The sequence below is a fragment of the Odontesthes bonariensis genome, chromosome 1 (assembly GCF_027942865.1).
Source record: "Odontesthes bonariensis isolate fOdoBon6 chromosome 1, fOdoBon6.hap1, whole genome shotgun sequence".
Classification (NCBI taxonomy): Eukaryota; Metazoa; Chordata; class Actinopteri; order Atheriniformes; family Atherinopsidae; genus Odontesthes; species Odontesthes bonariensis.
In genome coordinates, this window is record NC_134506.1 from 5,109,894 (window position 1) to 5,126,464 (window position 16,571).

Below are 16,571 nucleotides of genomic sequence, written 5' to 3' on the forward strand. Positions count from 1 at the left end.
TTCACATCTTCATTGTAAACAAATTAATAACATAGCTAATTACACTGGTCCGACTGTTCAGCTCTGTTTCAGACTGATACCTCCGGTTCAGGCTGGTCCTCATCCTCAACACGCACGTCTCTTTTTCAATCGCGGAAAATATTTTTCAATACTCATCTGGATTGAAGCAGCAAACATTCAGTGTAAGAGTTTAAAAAACCTACTTTATTTGATTCACAGCTGCTAGTGTTTAGACCTCGACAACCCAACTACATTTTTTTTTTTACGGCAAACTTGCGACTAGTTAACTTTATAAAGAAGGCGTAATCGCTTGTTTGCTATGGGTCGGGTCGGGACGGGACAACATTGTATTAAAAATATTAAATATTTTTATAGGACTTTTTAATGTGTGATTTTATACAGTTGCACGTGATACCAACCTTTTGTGAATTTCGCCAGCCGTCTTCTTTCGGTTGAGCTAATCTAACGCGACGCTGAAGCTAGCAAGCTTCCTCGCTTCCAGGGATGATATCGCTGATGGAGACACATGCGGTGTGCACGGAGGGGAGGGGCTGTGTGTGTGTGTGTGTGTGTGTGTAGGCTATGTGAGAGAGACGCGTGACTGACAGAGAGACGGAGGGAGAGCAGGGAAAGGAAATGCAGCTTAACGAATACGAGTATTTTTTAAATAGCGTTAAAAATAATAATAATAACGAAACGCAATATGTGGCGGCCGGTGTTGAATCTGTGGCGCACCGCCACGAATTAGTCTATGTGTGGGAAACACTGCTATCCACCTTCACCTTCGTGTAACGCAAGTGCTTATTACCACAGCCCTTTTACATACAGCCGTTTCGCTTCCTATTCGCCCCATTATACAAAATTTGGCTGCAGTTCAGTTGATGTTGTCTGGGGGCGCTAGCGAGTGCAGAATGAGATTGGCCATAGGGCTGGTGCTAATAACTCAAAAAATTTCCCCGCTAGCGGCTGAAACCTGAAAATATTACTGTGATTTCTGACAGAGGGATGTGGATTTATATCAAAAGTACAATAACCTGGGAGTTATATCTTTCTGTTTTCTTACAGGTCTGGCATTTGCGAGTCAGTCTCCGCTAGCATCTAACTAACGGAATCTGAAGAACGCACGGCCATCTGCCTAATTGAGTGGTATGAAAAAGTTTGGGCACCCTTTTAGAAAATCATTTCATCGGTTTATCTCTCGTTGAGCTTTTGAAGCAGCAATTTAATTTCAACATATGTTAAACCATAGGGAAAGACAAACATTGCAGTTGTGAAATCGTTTTAATAGGTGTAATTCTCTCAGATTACTTATCTACCTTGTATAGACAGCCTGATTCAAATCTATTCATACATTTTCAATGATTGTAAGATCTCAAGATTGGTATGGCCATTTCAAGACATTGTACTTGTACTTTTGCATCAACTCCTGGTTGAATTTTGATCAAATGCAATACAATCACTGTCCTGCTAGAATGACTAACATTCTCTTGAAAAATCTGCTGATTTTTTGAAAAAATTAGCAAAGCCCACAACTTTAATATGCTTTATAGTACCTATTCTAGCCACGCAGACCCATAACAGGATGCACGAGCTGAAATCTGTAACTATTTGAGCTAACACCTCTCTGCTAGCTCAGCGCTAGGACTGACCGTGCCGTAAAGTGATGCCACATGCGTGACGTCACTCGTGATGCAATACTGACAATAAATGTGTATTTTTAAAAAATCTAGTGAGTCTAAAAAATCAAACCAAGTGCCGTTTGAAAGGATAATTTATCCTGCCTTTAGGAAAATTAAAATGAAAAAATATAAAAAATTCTATCCAAAGCAATGGCTGCATCTAAGGTGGATCTCATAGTACCACATTCATTCTGACTGCTCTGCTTCGTTGTCGCCGCCCTAGAGTGCAGTACCACCCGGAAAAAGCCACCAGGTTTCTCTCTCCTCATACATAGAAACTCTCTGTTATTACCACCTCGCACCCATAGACAGTAAACATGCGTGTTTAGAAGCGAAACACTGAAAAGGGTCCCATCTCAAACAATGTCGCAGCGTTCCCCCCGTTGTGTAATCAAATACACCGGTATGGCGGTATATTAAAAATTCATATCATATCATACCAGTTTATAATTTCATAACGAAATTATAAACCGGTATTCGGTGTGAACCGGTATTCCGCCCAGCACTATAAATAGGCCTATTATATTTCATAAAGGCACTTGTGTCTTGGGGGTGGACTCCCTCCAGGCATTCCCTCAGCCACTGGCCTTCCAATATTCTGGTTTAGGGCCAGCTCCTCTGCCTCCGTTAGAGGTGGCGGTGCTGGGCACCACCCGTTTTACGGGCATCTGCCTTCTTTCTGTTGGCTGAGTAGGAGTCTGTGTTAGTTTAAATAGGCTTAATTATTTAACAGAACATGATATAGATGAGAAGACATTTATGTGTGTAAAAACAGCATTATGTTGGGGATAAAATAACTGCACAGTCAAATAGCCACTTAATATTTACTTTACAGTGTAAAACATGATCAAAATGAGGTACCTCCATGCCGAGGTCTCACCTGTTTGAACAATGTTTTTATATTTCATCTTAAGCTGCTGCCAAGTGCGCTTCTCCCCCGCGGGATTGCACCTAAATGAAATAAATGAATGGGCTACCATTCAAGCAGTTTTCCCGTCTAATATTATTATGATTGCAAAGGACTACATTTAAACTTACACTTTTGCTGCTGCAGCGGTGCACTTATTTCTAAAAACGTGTTGAAACTCGCCGTATGAGCGCATTAAGATTTCCAATTCGAGGTTGGTGAAAAACGTAGCCCCTCCTCTTCCCCGTTGCCATGGTGACTCGTCGAATTGGGGCTCCATTGATGCTGGCTTTTTAAAGTTGCGGCGCACACGCAAAACTCAAGGTGAACCTACTCAGAGTTGATTAAACTCACTCAAATCAGCGTTTCTGGAACCGAAAACTCAGAGTTTTCTATCTCAGAGTAGATCAACTCAGAGTTCAGGAATAGACTCAGAGTTTGTTGAACCTGCTTTGTGAAACGGACGCCATGTATTTGAAGAAACCCTCACTGAACTATTAAACTATCTGCTGATGACAGCATTGTTGCAATATCAGAACTTCTATTACATGGTTCATCGTTGCCTGTTGCTACATAGGAGGGTGATTGAGTGGGTCATGTGCAAGTTTTTCTTTGCTTTTAGATTTAGGCAAAAATATACACGCAACCTTTGTTTTGCTACCACCTCTGACCTTAAGAAAGTGTGCGGATGACAATGTTTAAACATGATTTCCCATTCTGCTTTTGTGTTCTAGTGGAAGGTTTCCCCTATTTAGCATTTTTTTTACTCAGTAAGTAAAAAAATTAATTAAATATCTGACATTCAAGCTGTCAAATATTGGCAATCATCATAAACAGTTAATCTGTGAACATTACACTATAGGTCCCTTTCCACTTAGACCCTGAAATAATAAGAAAAGGGTTGTGCAAATATAGCTGTGTACAAGCATGTGGATACTTGCAGGTATAATGATATACATCAAAGGAAATGTCTGAAGCTCCAATGGTGAATATCCAGTTTAGGTAGGGTGCAACACCATGAGAATTAAGCCAATCATAGTATCAATCTCCAGTTAAAAATAATTTCAGAACCAAAGCAATACAAAAATAAAATAAAAGCAATGAAAATAAAATTTCATGTAACTGAAAAGTCACATAAAATATAAGAAAATCAAAGGCATGAATCCATACAAACAGTGTGCCAGCTGGCACTGGTATACTGAAAATGTTCCACAGGAGAAATCTGGGTGACAGTTTTTTTTCCAATGATAGCACAGTTCATGGTGCTATTAAGGCACCGTGCAGCCCTGGTCTGCACAACATTCCATCTAACAAAATTGGTCCTGTCAAAGAAAATCCCATGACATCCATTAGATCCAATATAGCTAGTCCTACTGTACACATACTAAATAAAGACTACAAAAATTAGATCATTTTGGCATTTTATGAGTTCCCCACTAGAAAACTGCTAAATCTTGGCATGTAGCTATGCAAGAATATAAGTTTGTGTGTGCAGGCCTTAAATATGCTTTAAACAATCTAGCTTGTCATCAAACACGTAAAAATGTTATATACGTGCTGAATGTCCACATGCAAAGGTGGGGCAAAAAAACAACTGCATGTTGCATCAATTTTAAGAAACTTCCTATAGTGTCCATTCAAGTTTTTTCCATGAAACTTCCGTAGACATATTTGAGAAATTCACGGAACAATGAAATACAGAATGATCACGCCAGCTAGTCAACTACAAATAATAAATAAAAATTCCAGTGGTAGTTTTCACATAGGGTTAAGTAAACATACATTTTCATACACACATTATGGACAAGCCAGTGTTGGCAAAACTGACTGTTGAGGTGTGAGAAGAACCAGTGGAAAATTGGGAAGATGTCTGTGAAGCTGGATGACAAACATTGGGCACCAGAGATTTCCTCTGAAACCTAAAAGGTTCCTACAATGCTTTACCCCATCTTTGAGATAAACTTGGTTGTTTAAAGCATACCGACAGTTGATAGTGCTCAAATTGTACACCAGACAATACAAACTGCTACAAAGTTTCAAGCAGAATTTATCAGCCTGAGTATGGAAGAACATCCCATAACTAATAGTCTACTGTGGAATCTGCAGTCATGGATGGAAGCCCAATCTGTGCAGTTTTTCTGCATTCAAAATGGTGTGCCATAGGCTGCACCTCCAGCAAGTCCTGTGAAATATAAGGTTGGGCTATTCAACTAATAAAAGAAAATAGAACATGTGTGTCTTCAGTGTGTGCCTGCATGCATGTGAGTGTGTGTGTGCTTGTGCCTCCTTTTCAATGTCCACATCTTATTTTGTGTGTCACTGTCCTGGGTAAGTAGGGTAATGTGTTGGGGAGTGTGTGTGTAAGTGTGGCTGGGACTGTGCTTGTGTGCTTGCCAGGGGTAGCGTGGCATGGCGGTCAGGAAGAAGGTGCGTGGACAGAAGCTGGTCCTCTACAGCATCGCCTACAGACAGAAACACAAATGTTACTGTGCACAAACCAGATGCAGTGAAGAGGCATTGAAAGGTGTGCAACTGAACCTAGAGCCATATAAATTGTTTTTTCCTACTTCCAATACTGATGCCAAGTTAAGGAAACCATACCTTGACTCTGTAAGCTTGGTAGCTAACATATAACAACTTACTTTTGGAGCGAAAGTCAGGAAGCATAACTATGCAAAATTATATATACAAGATTAAGTTTTTTTTGGTTGCTTCCGGATTCAAATCATCTGAAGCAAAATAGTCTTTCTTGTTTAATTGAAAACTGAAAGAATCATCAATTAACCCAGTTTACCTTGGAGCCCCAGACCCAGGATCAGGCTGAACCTGCCCTGACAACATACTCATCGCCAAAATTGAAGGGTGCTAATCTGTCCAGTTCGGTGCTTGAATAAAATGGATTTAGAAATGATGTGCACAATTTCTTTGGCACCAAATTTGGGAAAGCTGTGGTTGAGAATTTCATGAAATGGTTCAATGACATTTGTGTTCCTCATACAATTAAACAATCATAAAAAGGAAGTAAAAATAATAATTTCACTCTAGCTTGGTTACAAGAAGACAACATTTAAAAATTTTCCCTAGTGTCTCCAATAGAGAAAGCCAAAGGTTGATCACTTTGGCCTTTTAGTAGTACAACTGGTGGAGGCGGATGGCCACCCTTCCTGAATCTGGTTCTGCCAGAGGTTTCTTCCAGTTAAAAGGGAGTCGTTTCTCTTCACAGTCGCCTCAGGCATGCTCAGGATGGGAGATTGGACTGAAGAGAAGTTTCGGTGCAATCTGTTGGTTTCCATAGCTAGGAAATTGTTTTCAAATTGGCTCTGTATGACTGAATTTGATTAATTTTGAATTTAATTAATTGGATTTGATTGGATTATAATTGCAATGAACTGAACTCCAATTGGCCTTAATTGGACTATATTATTGAAGTGCCTTGAGATGACATTTGTTGTAATTTGGTGCTATATAAATAAAATTTATTGAATTTAATTGAACTGCAACTGAGTGAATTAGCCATGCTTTGTTAAATCAAAATGATCAACCTTAAACATGTATGTGTGTCTTACCGCTGGAACAATCCATACCACTCTGGTTCCCAGTGATGTGGTGCCAGTAGGCGGATCGGGGTAGGATGGCAGTAGGTGTGCATGGGTAGGAACCAGCCTCTGAGCCCTTAGACATCAACTGGGAGTCATGGGCACAGAACACCAGGGAGTTTAAAAAGAAATGCTCCAGACCATTTACAAGAAACTTAAACACAACACTTTCACAAAGATTTTTAGGATTTTATTTCAGTGCAATACTGAAAACGGGTATAGCTGCCACAACTAAATGAGATGTGGAAGAGAGTGCACAATCATCACTGTGAATAATATTGTCAAAGAACATTCTAACTGTTAACTATATTATAAATTAACAGTACTCTACAAAAGTCTTGAGGCACCTCTTGTTTCTTTGAATTTCTATTACAAGGAGTCAGACTTTCTTGTAATCTTTTAAAGTGGTTTTGAGCAATAATTCTCTGTGGACATTAATTCCTTTTTTACCCATTTACAGTCCAATCCTTGTACCAATCCATTTAGTTTTTTAAGCCATCTAATACTGATCTATTAAACATGCAAACATAAATTAAATGAAGAGACAAATCGGTACTGTCTACAAATATTAGAAAAAATTGAAAAAACAAAATTAAACGATTTCATACTGTATCTTTAGATACTTACAAGCAGCGTGTCACATTATTTGTTCCATATCTTTATCTGTATATATTAAAAAATTCCAAATGGAACACTGTTTGACAGACTTAAAATATAAGTATTTTTTACGGCGGCCCAGAAGGGTCAAGGCAATGCAAAAGCCGCAACATTGTTATTGTCTACGTGCGTTCATCCTTGCCTAGTAAGGGTGTAGTAATAGTTATTATCTGGATTTTGTGCCGATTCCTCCAAGAGATCGATTTTGATTTGTAAGTTTCATATTGTAGTTTCATAGTTAAGGATTTCATAGCCTTTTGTTTCCTCCGTGTGGAGTGATTCTTTGTTTACTTACCTTTTCATAGATGAGTGCCTCCAGTTTTCAGAAGTGTTTTCTGTTGTTTCGATTTTATTTTTCTAGATCTTTTGCCTCCGCAGCGGGAGGGATTTTCAGTAACTGATAATGTTTTATAGTTTTTTGTGTTTTCCTCCTTTTAGTGGAGCGATTTTTATTTTGATATGTTTTGTAGCTACGCTTCTTCCATTTTGCAAGAAGTTTATGAAAGGTAAGTTTCATAGCCTGCTTTGACTTCTCAGTCTTGGAGTATCAAACCTGTTTTCCTCAATAAAGACTGTTTATTGAAGAACCAGAACCCTGCATCTGTGTCCTGAGTCCAGCCTGGTTGTGACAGTACACACTGGCCAGTAAGAACGCAGCAGGGTCCGAGCTGCTAACCGTGGCTTTTGCATCACAGGGAGCCCGCCTCTCCCGCCAGGAGGAGCAGATGGCTGCGTTAGGCCAGGGAGTCGAAGGTGTTACTGCCCAGATGTGGCATCTCGCTGAGCAGATGCAGCAGCGGAGATGGATACAGTATCCACTGCGCTTGAGTCCCCCCCTCTCTTTCCACCTTTTCCTACGCCGGGGCTAGAGCCTGGCTGGCATCTCCTAAGCCATTCACAGGAGACCTTGGACAATATAAGTAATTTCTTATAGACTGTGAAATGCATTTTGAACTGTCACCTCGCGCATTTCCCACAGACGAGGGCGAGGGCGTGGGCCATGGCTGAGTGGACGAGAAGATCCCCGCTCTGCAGCTCCCTCCAGGACTTCAAAGAGGCTCTCCGTAAGACCTTCGATCCGGTCTCTTCGGAACGAGAAAAGGCAAGGGAGCTTAGTGGGCTGAGACAAGATCGAGAATCTGTCTGTGATTACGCCATACGCTTCCAGACCTTGGCTGCGGAGAATGGTTGGAATGCCATGGCTCTCTACGACGTCTTCCTGAAGGGGATAGCTGCCCCCGTTCAAGAGCGGCTTCTACCTCTGGATCTGCCTCCGGACCTGGACTCCTTCATTGCCTTTGCTGTCCGAACGGACAACCGACTTCGGGAATTCAAGGCTCTCCAGGGAGGACACCAGCAGTTGCCAGACCACCCACAGCATATCCCCGCTTTCCCCTGGTCTGTTCTCTGACGATCATCGTCAGATCAGTGCTGCCTTTCTCCTCCTGCTGGAGGTGAGGAGCCTAAGTAGGACCCAGCTCACTCAGGGGGAACGACAACACCGCCTCAAGGAGGGGCGGTGCTTCTACTGCAGGGAACTCGGACACCTTGTAGTCGGTGCCCAACCAAGGCAGCTCAAGTGAAGAACCGATCCACAGCTTCAGGTTCTGCTCCACGTAGTTTGACCTCCATCAAGGCAACACACAATACCACAGCCATTGAAGTGGATGTTTTAATTGAGCTGATGAAAGTTTAATGGACTGGGGATAGCCAAAAGGCTTGGGTTGAAGACAGAGGCTCTCACAACCCATCAAGGCTAGTGCCTTGAATGGTAACACACTGTTCATTATTATATCACAGAGTCTGCAGCTCTTACCTTAGACAACCACACTGAACTGATGAACTTTTACCTATTTCACTCACCTGCCCGCACACTGATACTGGGACATCCATCAGCCACAACTACCACACAGACTGGCCTACGGGCAAAATACTGGGGTCGGGGAAAGACTGTGAAGGGAAGTGCCTGTGGGACAAGTCTCATAAACAGGCTACCATGTTAATAAACACTGTTTCTGCTCATCCTGTCACAGAGTCCCAGTACCCAGATCTGACCTCTGTACCCACCTGCCACCACCACCTCAAGGAGGTTTTTAACATAGTCAAGGCCACGTCACTGCATCGACCATATGACTGCACCACTGAGCTCATCCCCGGCCCCACCATTCCCAAGGGGCACCTGTACTCAGTGTCAAGGCCCTAACGGCAAGCCATGAAGGACTACATTGAGCTGTCACTGAAGGCGGGGCTCATCTGCCTGTCTTCGTCACCTTCTGCAATAGCTGCTCCCCTCCACCCTCTGACATCTCCCCATGTTCGATTCAACTGGGTCCCGGAGATGGATGAGGTGTTCCCGACCCTCAAGCGCTGCTTCACCTTTGCACCCATCCTCACTCTGCGAGATCCACAGCATCAATTCTTGGTGGAGGTTGACTCATCCAATGAGGGGATCGGGGCAGTGCTATCTCAGTGGTCAGAGGTGGATGGCAAGATGCACCCCTGTGCCTTTCTGTCCCGGCGACTGAGTTCTGTGGAAAGGAACTATGACATTGGCAACCGGGAGCTGGTTACTTGGCAGATAGAACAAGAGGTGAAGCAAGCGACTGGTGATACGCCTCCACCTAGTGGGTGCCCAGAGCATTGTTTGTTTGTCCCTGTTGATTTGCGCCCACAGGTGATTCATTGGGCTCACATCTCGCTGCTCACTTGTCATCCGGGAGTCTGGAGAACCATGTTCGCCATCTCCCAACGATTCTTGTGGCCGTCCATGGAGTCGGGGGTCTGGGAATACATCGAGGCATGTTCGGTCTGTGCTCGCAACAAGACATCCTCCAGGTCACACATGGGACTCCTACATCCTCTGCCCATCCCCTCCAGACCGTGGTGGATCTTTTTTCCAAGATGGCACATTTAATTTCTTTACCTAAGCTGCCCTCAGCTAAAGAAACTGCCCAAATTATGATGCAGAATATCTTCAGGATCCATGGATTTTACCTAAGGACATCGTGTCAGACCGTGGGCCCCAGTTTATCTCCCAGTTCTGGAAGGTGTTCTGTCGGCTCATCAGTGCCACAGCAAGTCTGACATCATGGTATGACCCAGAGGTCAACTGCCAGACCAAACGCCTCAACCAAGAGCTGGAAACTGGCCTCCGATGCCTTGTGTCCCAGAACCCGACTTCGTAGAGCACTCACCTGGTCTGGGTGGAATATGCCCACCTCTGCCACAGGTTTATCCCCCTTCAAGTGTGCATATGGTTACCAGCCTCCTATCTTTGCTGACAAAGAGCCAGAAGTGTCAGTTCCCTCCGCCCATGCCCTGGTTCGCCGCTGCCGCCGCATCTAGGCCAACACCCATCAAGTGCTCATCCATTAGGGGGACAGTGTCAAAAAGGCATCAGACCGAAAACGCTGTTTTGGGGGCATCTTGACAAAAGAAGGCCAACATCCAAAGAAGAGCTTTGGAATCTCCTTCAAGAAGCCCGGAGAACTATTTCAACAAAAGGATTAAGATGTGTTGAAGAAAAAAGATGTTCATACCAAATGATGGCATTCAAATTCATTAGAATTGTACACACTTTTTTTCTCTGTATCCTACGTGTGTGTGCTCATGTTTGTCTCTATGTGGTTAGGGGAGTTTGGCCAGGTCTCACCCTGCTGTTCTTCTCCATTTCCAACAGGACCTTTTTGTGCTGCTCAGCGATGGTTAGTGTAGAGGAGTGGACCCTTTGGTAGATCTGCTCTCCTTCTCTGGTCTGGAAGGTGTAGAGCCCTTCGCCACTGTCACACATCCTGCACACACAGCAATGCAGTATGAAGCCAGAGTATTAGGGTACAAACAACACTGGTTGATATACTGGAGTATATTGAGTACCCTTGACTATTTGACTATTGAGGGAATGCAAAGTTGAAGTGTGAGCAATAATTTCTACTAGCATGTCTTTATCTCCAAGTCATTTGAGATGCCAAAGAAGATTAAGATAACAAGACAAAAAAAATAAAAAACATCAGACTTTTCCTTAACCCACAGTGTGGATGAAGGAGGATATCAAACCAAAATGTTTATTTTGGTTTGGTTTCTTTGGTTAGTTTCCAATAAACATGAGCATAAACTCAAAGAAATACATCACATCGTATATAATTCTACATTAATAATTTATTTTGAAGCAAACATTATATATATATATATATATATATATATACATATTATACCCCATAATGATGCTGACATTATTCTGTTTGACTTAAATTATGCACGAAATTGAAGGTTAATTTGACTTTGTATATAACAAGGTCAATGGGAAGCGTAACCAGCGGCTGACTGCTACTTTTGGATGCCTTAGCGCGTCAGGCTCTTGGAAGAGAGCGTGTAGATATCCTTGTGGAGACAGACGAATGGCTGACATCGCGATTTAGATTGCCAAGGACTGTGCTGCTGCAAATATGCAGCTTGCTAGAGCCACAACTCCAGAGAGAAACACGCCGATCAAACCCAATTCCACCCAGCAATAGACTGCTCACATACGCATCCAAGCACCCGTGCTGTTGTGGAGCGCACTATTGATGAGCTGAAGGCCAGTTGGGTGTGTCTAGATACAGCGGGGGGCAAACTGCTCTATAGCTCAGAGAGATCTGGTATGCTGTGTTTTGCACAATATTGCCATGAACGGGGGTCTCCCACTACCTGAACCAGCCCAGGCAGACCAGAAGGTGTGGTGCCAGAAGATCCCCCTCATGGACCGCTCCATCAAAGTGCCATCAGGCAACAACTGATTGCACGGCTTTAGTTGTAGTCATTGAGCACATTTTTAAGCCATTTTCATATCAAACCATTTCTTCTTTATTTCGGTGACATTGCTATCTACAGGTGACACGGTATTAACAGCACTCGTAATTGCTTCCCATTTCTTCGCTTTAGCAGGTTCCACTGCTGACACTACTAAAAATGACAGATTTTCCTTTTTGGATCTCTGAAAGCAGAACTTCAATCTCAGAGCCCATACAGTTGTTCTTTTTGCGCCTTAATGCCACAATAAATAAATAAATAAATTTTAAAAAAGGGACAATTAAGAGCTGACAAAAAGGCAGATGTAAAGATGTTATTTTAAACAGCTCGTATCAACAGGTGAAAATGACCATGATTTGATACAAATGTTTGAGAAGGTAAGATGTTCCTCAATGAAAGATTGGAAAGGAAAGCACATTTCTTTTCAGCTTTTATCTGTAAACCTCCTTAAATGGTGTTGTCTTCTTTTTCAACTCTTTTTGAACAGTCCTCCATAACTCTCCCTGGGGAGGAGAACCAGATTGTGATCTCATTTTCCCAGTCGAGGCAGGGCAGAGGAGCTGTATGCATAATTTACATTAGCACAGAATAAGTCCAACTTTTTATTTTCTCTGGTGGAGCAGTTGACAAACTGTTGAAAGGCTGGAAGTGTAGCTGAGAGGGAGACTTAGTTTGCCACAAATGTATTGGGATGTTGTCATTAAAACTTAAAAAAATCTGGAGGAATTTTAATGTATAAAGGCTACGGCAAAACCCCTTAGTTGAATCTTCATTACAAGCTGATATAACCGTATGAGCAAGGCATTATGGCAGAAAACCACAAAAACATAGAGTTATATTCACAAAAGCTACTTAAAACTTTACTGCGAGACAAAAAAAGAAAAAAAATCAAACATATGCTAACCCCATCTAGAAGCAGTGTTAACATCTTTGGGCTGAGAAGCATATGAGATGGATCATCATGCAGTGGAAAAGTATATTGTAGTCAAATAAATTGGTATTCAAAATATATTTTGGAAGAAATTAATGTTGTGTGCTCTGGACGATGAAAGATGAAGAGGACCAACTACATTGTCATCAGCAAACAAGTCCAGAAGCCAGGCTCTGTGACGGTATGAGGTTTTAGCAATGACCTTGGCAAAGGTCATTTACACTTATGTGATGGCAGCCTTAATTCAGAAAAGTACACTCAGGTTTTAGAACTACATATGCTGTCTTTAAGAAATAGCAAACATGACAATAAAAAAAAAAAACATTTTGCACACACTGCAAAAGCATAGTTGAGGGAAAATACAGTATAGTATAGTTGTTAGACTAACTTAACTTACATGTCCAGAAAAAGAATGTGTGGAGAATTTCAAATGGAAAAATGTAATAATGATCACCGTTCTTATGCACACATAAGTAAGTGTTTGCAGGCTGATCGAAGAAAATAAAGAGAAACTTCATTGCTTGGTATTTACAAAACCATTTTAAGTGCTGGTATAAACAGCACATGGCAACACAGCAAAGAAGTAAAAGCACTGCCTTCTCAACTTTACCGGAATGTGTTGCAAAATTGAAAACTGAAATGCAAATGTTAAAGTGTATTAATCCTTAAAGACAATGTGTAATTATACAACAGTTAATTCAACTGTGGGCGACTTCTTTATTTCTTCCTACCTACCTGTCTACCTTCTGGAAACAAATATTAGCATGTTATTGAAATCCTGGAGATTTTTATTATAATTTTTTAATCATACTCAACAAATTCCTTTCACGTGAGACCTGGAAAATCTGTTTTTGACTTCAGTGAGGGGTGCGAAAATCATATTCTGAGGTTTTTGAAGCTTATGTGTGAGCTTATTTGTAACAAAACATCTAAAAAAGCAACTTAACAAAGTTCATAACCATGGTAAATACCTACTCTGTTGTAATTGTAAGTGCCTGGAGTGTAATTAGTCATCGAAAAGTCAAAGTTGTATTCAAAGCAGAGTAAAGCATCAGTCCACAAGCTCCAATCCCTCACAAACTCACTCAGACACACAAACATGTGCACTTGTGTAATGCTATAACAAAACACATTGTCCCCAACTTAACTCTAACTTTTATATGCATGTTTCCTGTCTATGCTGTGTGGAATCTGTATCTCTCTGGGGACAATTAGGAATGGCATATCTCCTCTCTTTTCTCCCACAGCCAGCCCATCAATGTCTCACCGTCCAGCTTCAAAAGTGAAGCGAGTGGCATCACGTCCATAGCGCCGCAGTGAGCAAAGAGGCCAGGTAACCAGTTTGGTGCGAGGGTTGTGGATGTCCCAAAGATAAATGTTCTCATGCGTGATCTGCATCATGCACTCCCCATAGATGTCAAGATTGGGACAGGGGAGAAGGAACACATTGAAACGCTCTAGGAAGACAGAGAATGACAGAAACGTAGTCAAAAATCTATTTGCCATGTCAAAATTTCTCCTATGTGAAAAGCTGATACTCTGTTGTGAGTCAGTGCAGTTTCATTGCTGTGTAATTTCTAACGTAAGTCTATCTTAGAAGATCAAACGGGCTTCTGGGTCTTATCTGAACACACACTGAATTAGTTTCTAATACCAGAGTTATTTTAGCACAGGAATTAGATCTTTTATTTCAATTATGTGATGAGAAGGTCACTGCCTCAGACTATTTCAGCAAATTGTTGCCATGACAATTTTTGTGCAAGTCTCTGACTGATGATAGCTTCCCAGCTACCAGCTAAAAACAACTTCAGGGAACAAAAACTTCAGCAGAGATTAGCAAAATACTGGCTCCTATCATACTTTGGCAAAGTTTAAAAAGGAATGAAAAACATTTTTCTGTGGGCCACACCACGAGGTTAGGGTTGCCTAACTTTTAGACTGTGCTTGAAAAATGTCCGTCAGGGTGTTTATGCATTAGTTGCAAACCACTGCAAAACACTACACAGGAAATAAATCCCCAATTGCTCAATTTATTAATTTATTTGTTTATTTAATTAATTCTTCTTTTTTTTTTATTAGTCAAATTCAAAACCCTTGAGACCTGACAATGCTTTTGTTGTTCTAAAGAAGCTCAAAATATGCACTTAAAGTTGAACCAAACTTTTAAATAATAATCAATAATAATTTAGACTTCCATGTCCACTACAGCTGATTAAACTTATTCATTCATTCATCTTTCATACCCTCTTCCTCCTGTTCAGGGTCACAGTGGGCCCTGCTACTGGCTGAGAGGCAGGGTACACCCTAGACAGGTTGCAAGTTCATTACAGAGAAAAGGGGACAAAAATATCCTGTCTTTAACTTGCTATCAGTATATATTGTTTCTTTTTATAGAGAATATATCTAGAAAATGTACTTATGAAATTCAAACAATTTCAAAACTTAAAAACCCCAGTGGGAAATTAACTTTGTTGTGTGTGTGTGTGTGTGTGTAGTACCTGTGTGTTCGCACTGTACTCCAGCAGCCAGGAGGTCAGGTTCTCCCATACTGATGTCATTTAGCCGAATGCCTAGACACTCTATTGACAGCATCTTGAACCATTCCTCTGCCTCCAGCTCTGAAAAAGAGGGGTCACTTTATATCTTCTGGTATTCTCAAAATTTTTTTTATTATGCTGTGACAAAGGCCTTTTCTTAAAGTCTGTGCTTAGCAACTGTACCTAGCAACCTGCACTGTAACTAGATATCCTACTTGGTTTTGTTTATGTATGTGTGGCCATGAGTGTCTCTTGATTTTCAGACATTACCTGATTCACAGGTGAAGGTGCGTGAGGTGTCGTCTGTGAACACAATGGCCACTGCCTGTCGTTTGGTATCCCGAGGTAACCGTGTGATGTTCTTAACGTTACTAATTTCTGTCACCTACGCAACAAGTTGAAGGTAAAGTGATAAACAAAGTGTATATCATGGCGAATTGAAATACAGAATAAAGTTTAATTCAAATCATAAAAGCCTCAGTAAATATTTGAATGACAAATTATGGTGATGCTTTGATGGAAGTGTCTGTTGTTAAATAAATAATTAAATAGAGGCTGAGATGAGGATCAGCTTGGCTGGCTAACTGTAGAGGACTAACAGACTGCCCTTTTGAAAATATCTCACAATATGAAAGAATAGTAAAACCATGCAAAACAGCTAAATAATTATCTTAATATATATATGAGGAAATAACTTGAAAATACTCTGCATCACTGACAAATTGAAATTTCTTTTTAAAAAAAAATACAATGCTAGATTTTCAGCATAAGCAGTCTGAACTCTTCATAATTTTGCACAACATTGTACATCATGTATTTCTTATACATTCTATCATTGTTATCATAGACAAAAAAAATTGCAATGTTCCTCAACAACACCACATCCAGTACCAAAGGGGCCAGGTGAGGGAGGGATGATGATAATGAGAATGCAAGTCTACTGAGTTTTCAAGAAGAAAGGAGAGCAGGATGGCTGAGATCAGAAGAAAAAGAATCACACTTTCATTTGAAGTTTGGCTGCTGTCATCTTTGTCAACGATTGTGTGTGTCAACCCGTTATCTTTGATTTTCTCCTGCAGAGTATACCTGTCCTTCACAACAACACACATACTTACTTTAGGACATGCTCTTATGTAGGCAGCTTTCTCATCAGTGTACTTCTCCAGACGACGAGGTCCTTTGCTGGATGACTTCTTGAACACCAGCCAGCAACGTCGATAGATCTTTAATGCACATGCACAGAAGTACACACACAATAAAAGCGACTTGATATTAAGCACCAATTTTATTTGTCGATAATTTAGTCAAAAACAGTAAGTTGATGAAAATGTTACATGGTAGCAAGTTTGATTTCAACATTGCCATTATTTTTGTAGTTTGACTATCATAATCATTTCTGATGAAAGTGCAACCCAACACCATTCTACAAAGTTTGACAAGTGAGGTGCAATCGGCTCTTTGTTATTTGCTCTTGATTGG

General features: G+C 41.2%; 1 protein-coding gene across 1 annotated transcript in view; it reads right to left on the reverse strand.

Annotated features, from left to right (window-relative positions):
- Positions 1-3,228: 3,228 nt before the first annotated feature.
- Positions 3,229-16,571, reverse strand: part of dok4 (docking protein 4) — a 97,975-nt gene continuing 84,632 nt past the window's right edge. Inside the window, exons 3-11 of the mRNA XM_075466900.1 lie at positions 16,208-16,315; positions 15,363-15,477; positions 15,054-15,173; positions 13,823-14,012; positions 12,253-12,278; positions 11,260-11,287; positions 10,492-10,630; positions 6,153-6,270; positions 3,229-5,048 (exon numbers count right to left, since the gene is read on the reverse strand). Of these exons, the coding sequence (XP_075323015.1) occupies positions 4,903-5,048; positions 6,153-6,270; positions 10,492-10,630; positions 11,260-11,287; positions 12,253-12,278; positions 13,823-14,012; positions 15,054-15,173; positions 15,363-15,477; positions 16,208-16,315 (990 nt within the window). The 3' untranslated portion in view covers positions 3,229-4,902. The remainder of the gene's footprint in view (positions 5,049-6,152; positions 6,271-10,491; positions 10,631-11,259; positions 11,288-12,252; positions 12,279-13,822; positions 14,013-15,053; positions 15,174-15,362; positions 15,478-16,207; positions 16,316-16,571) is intronic.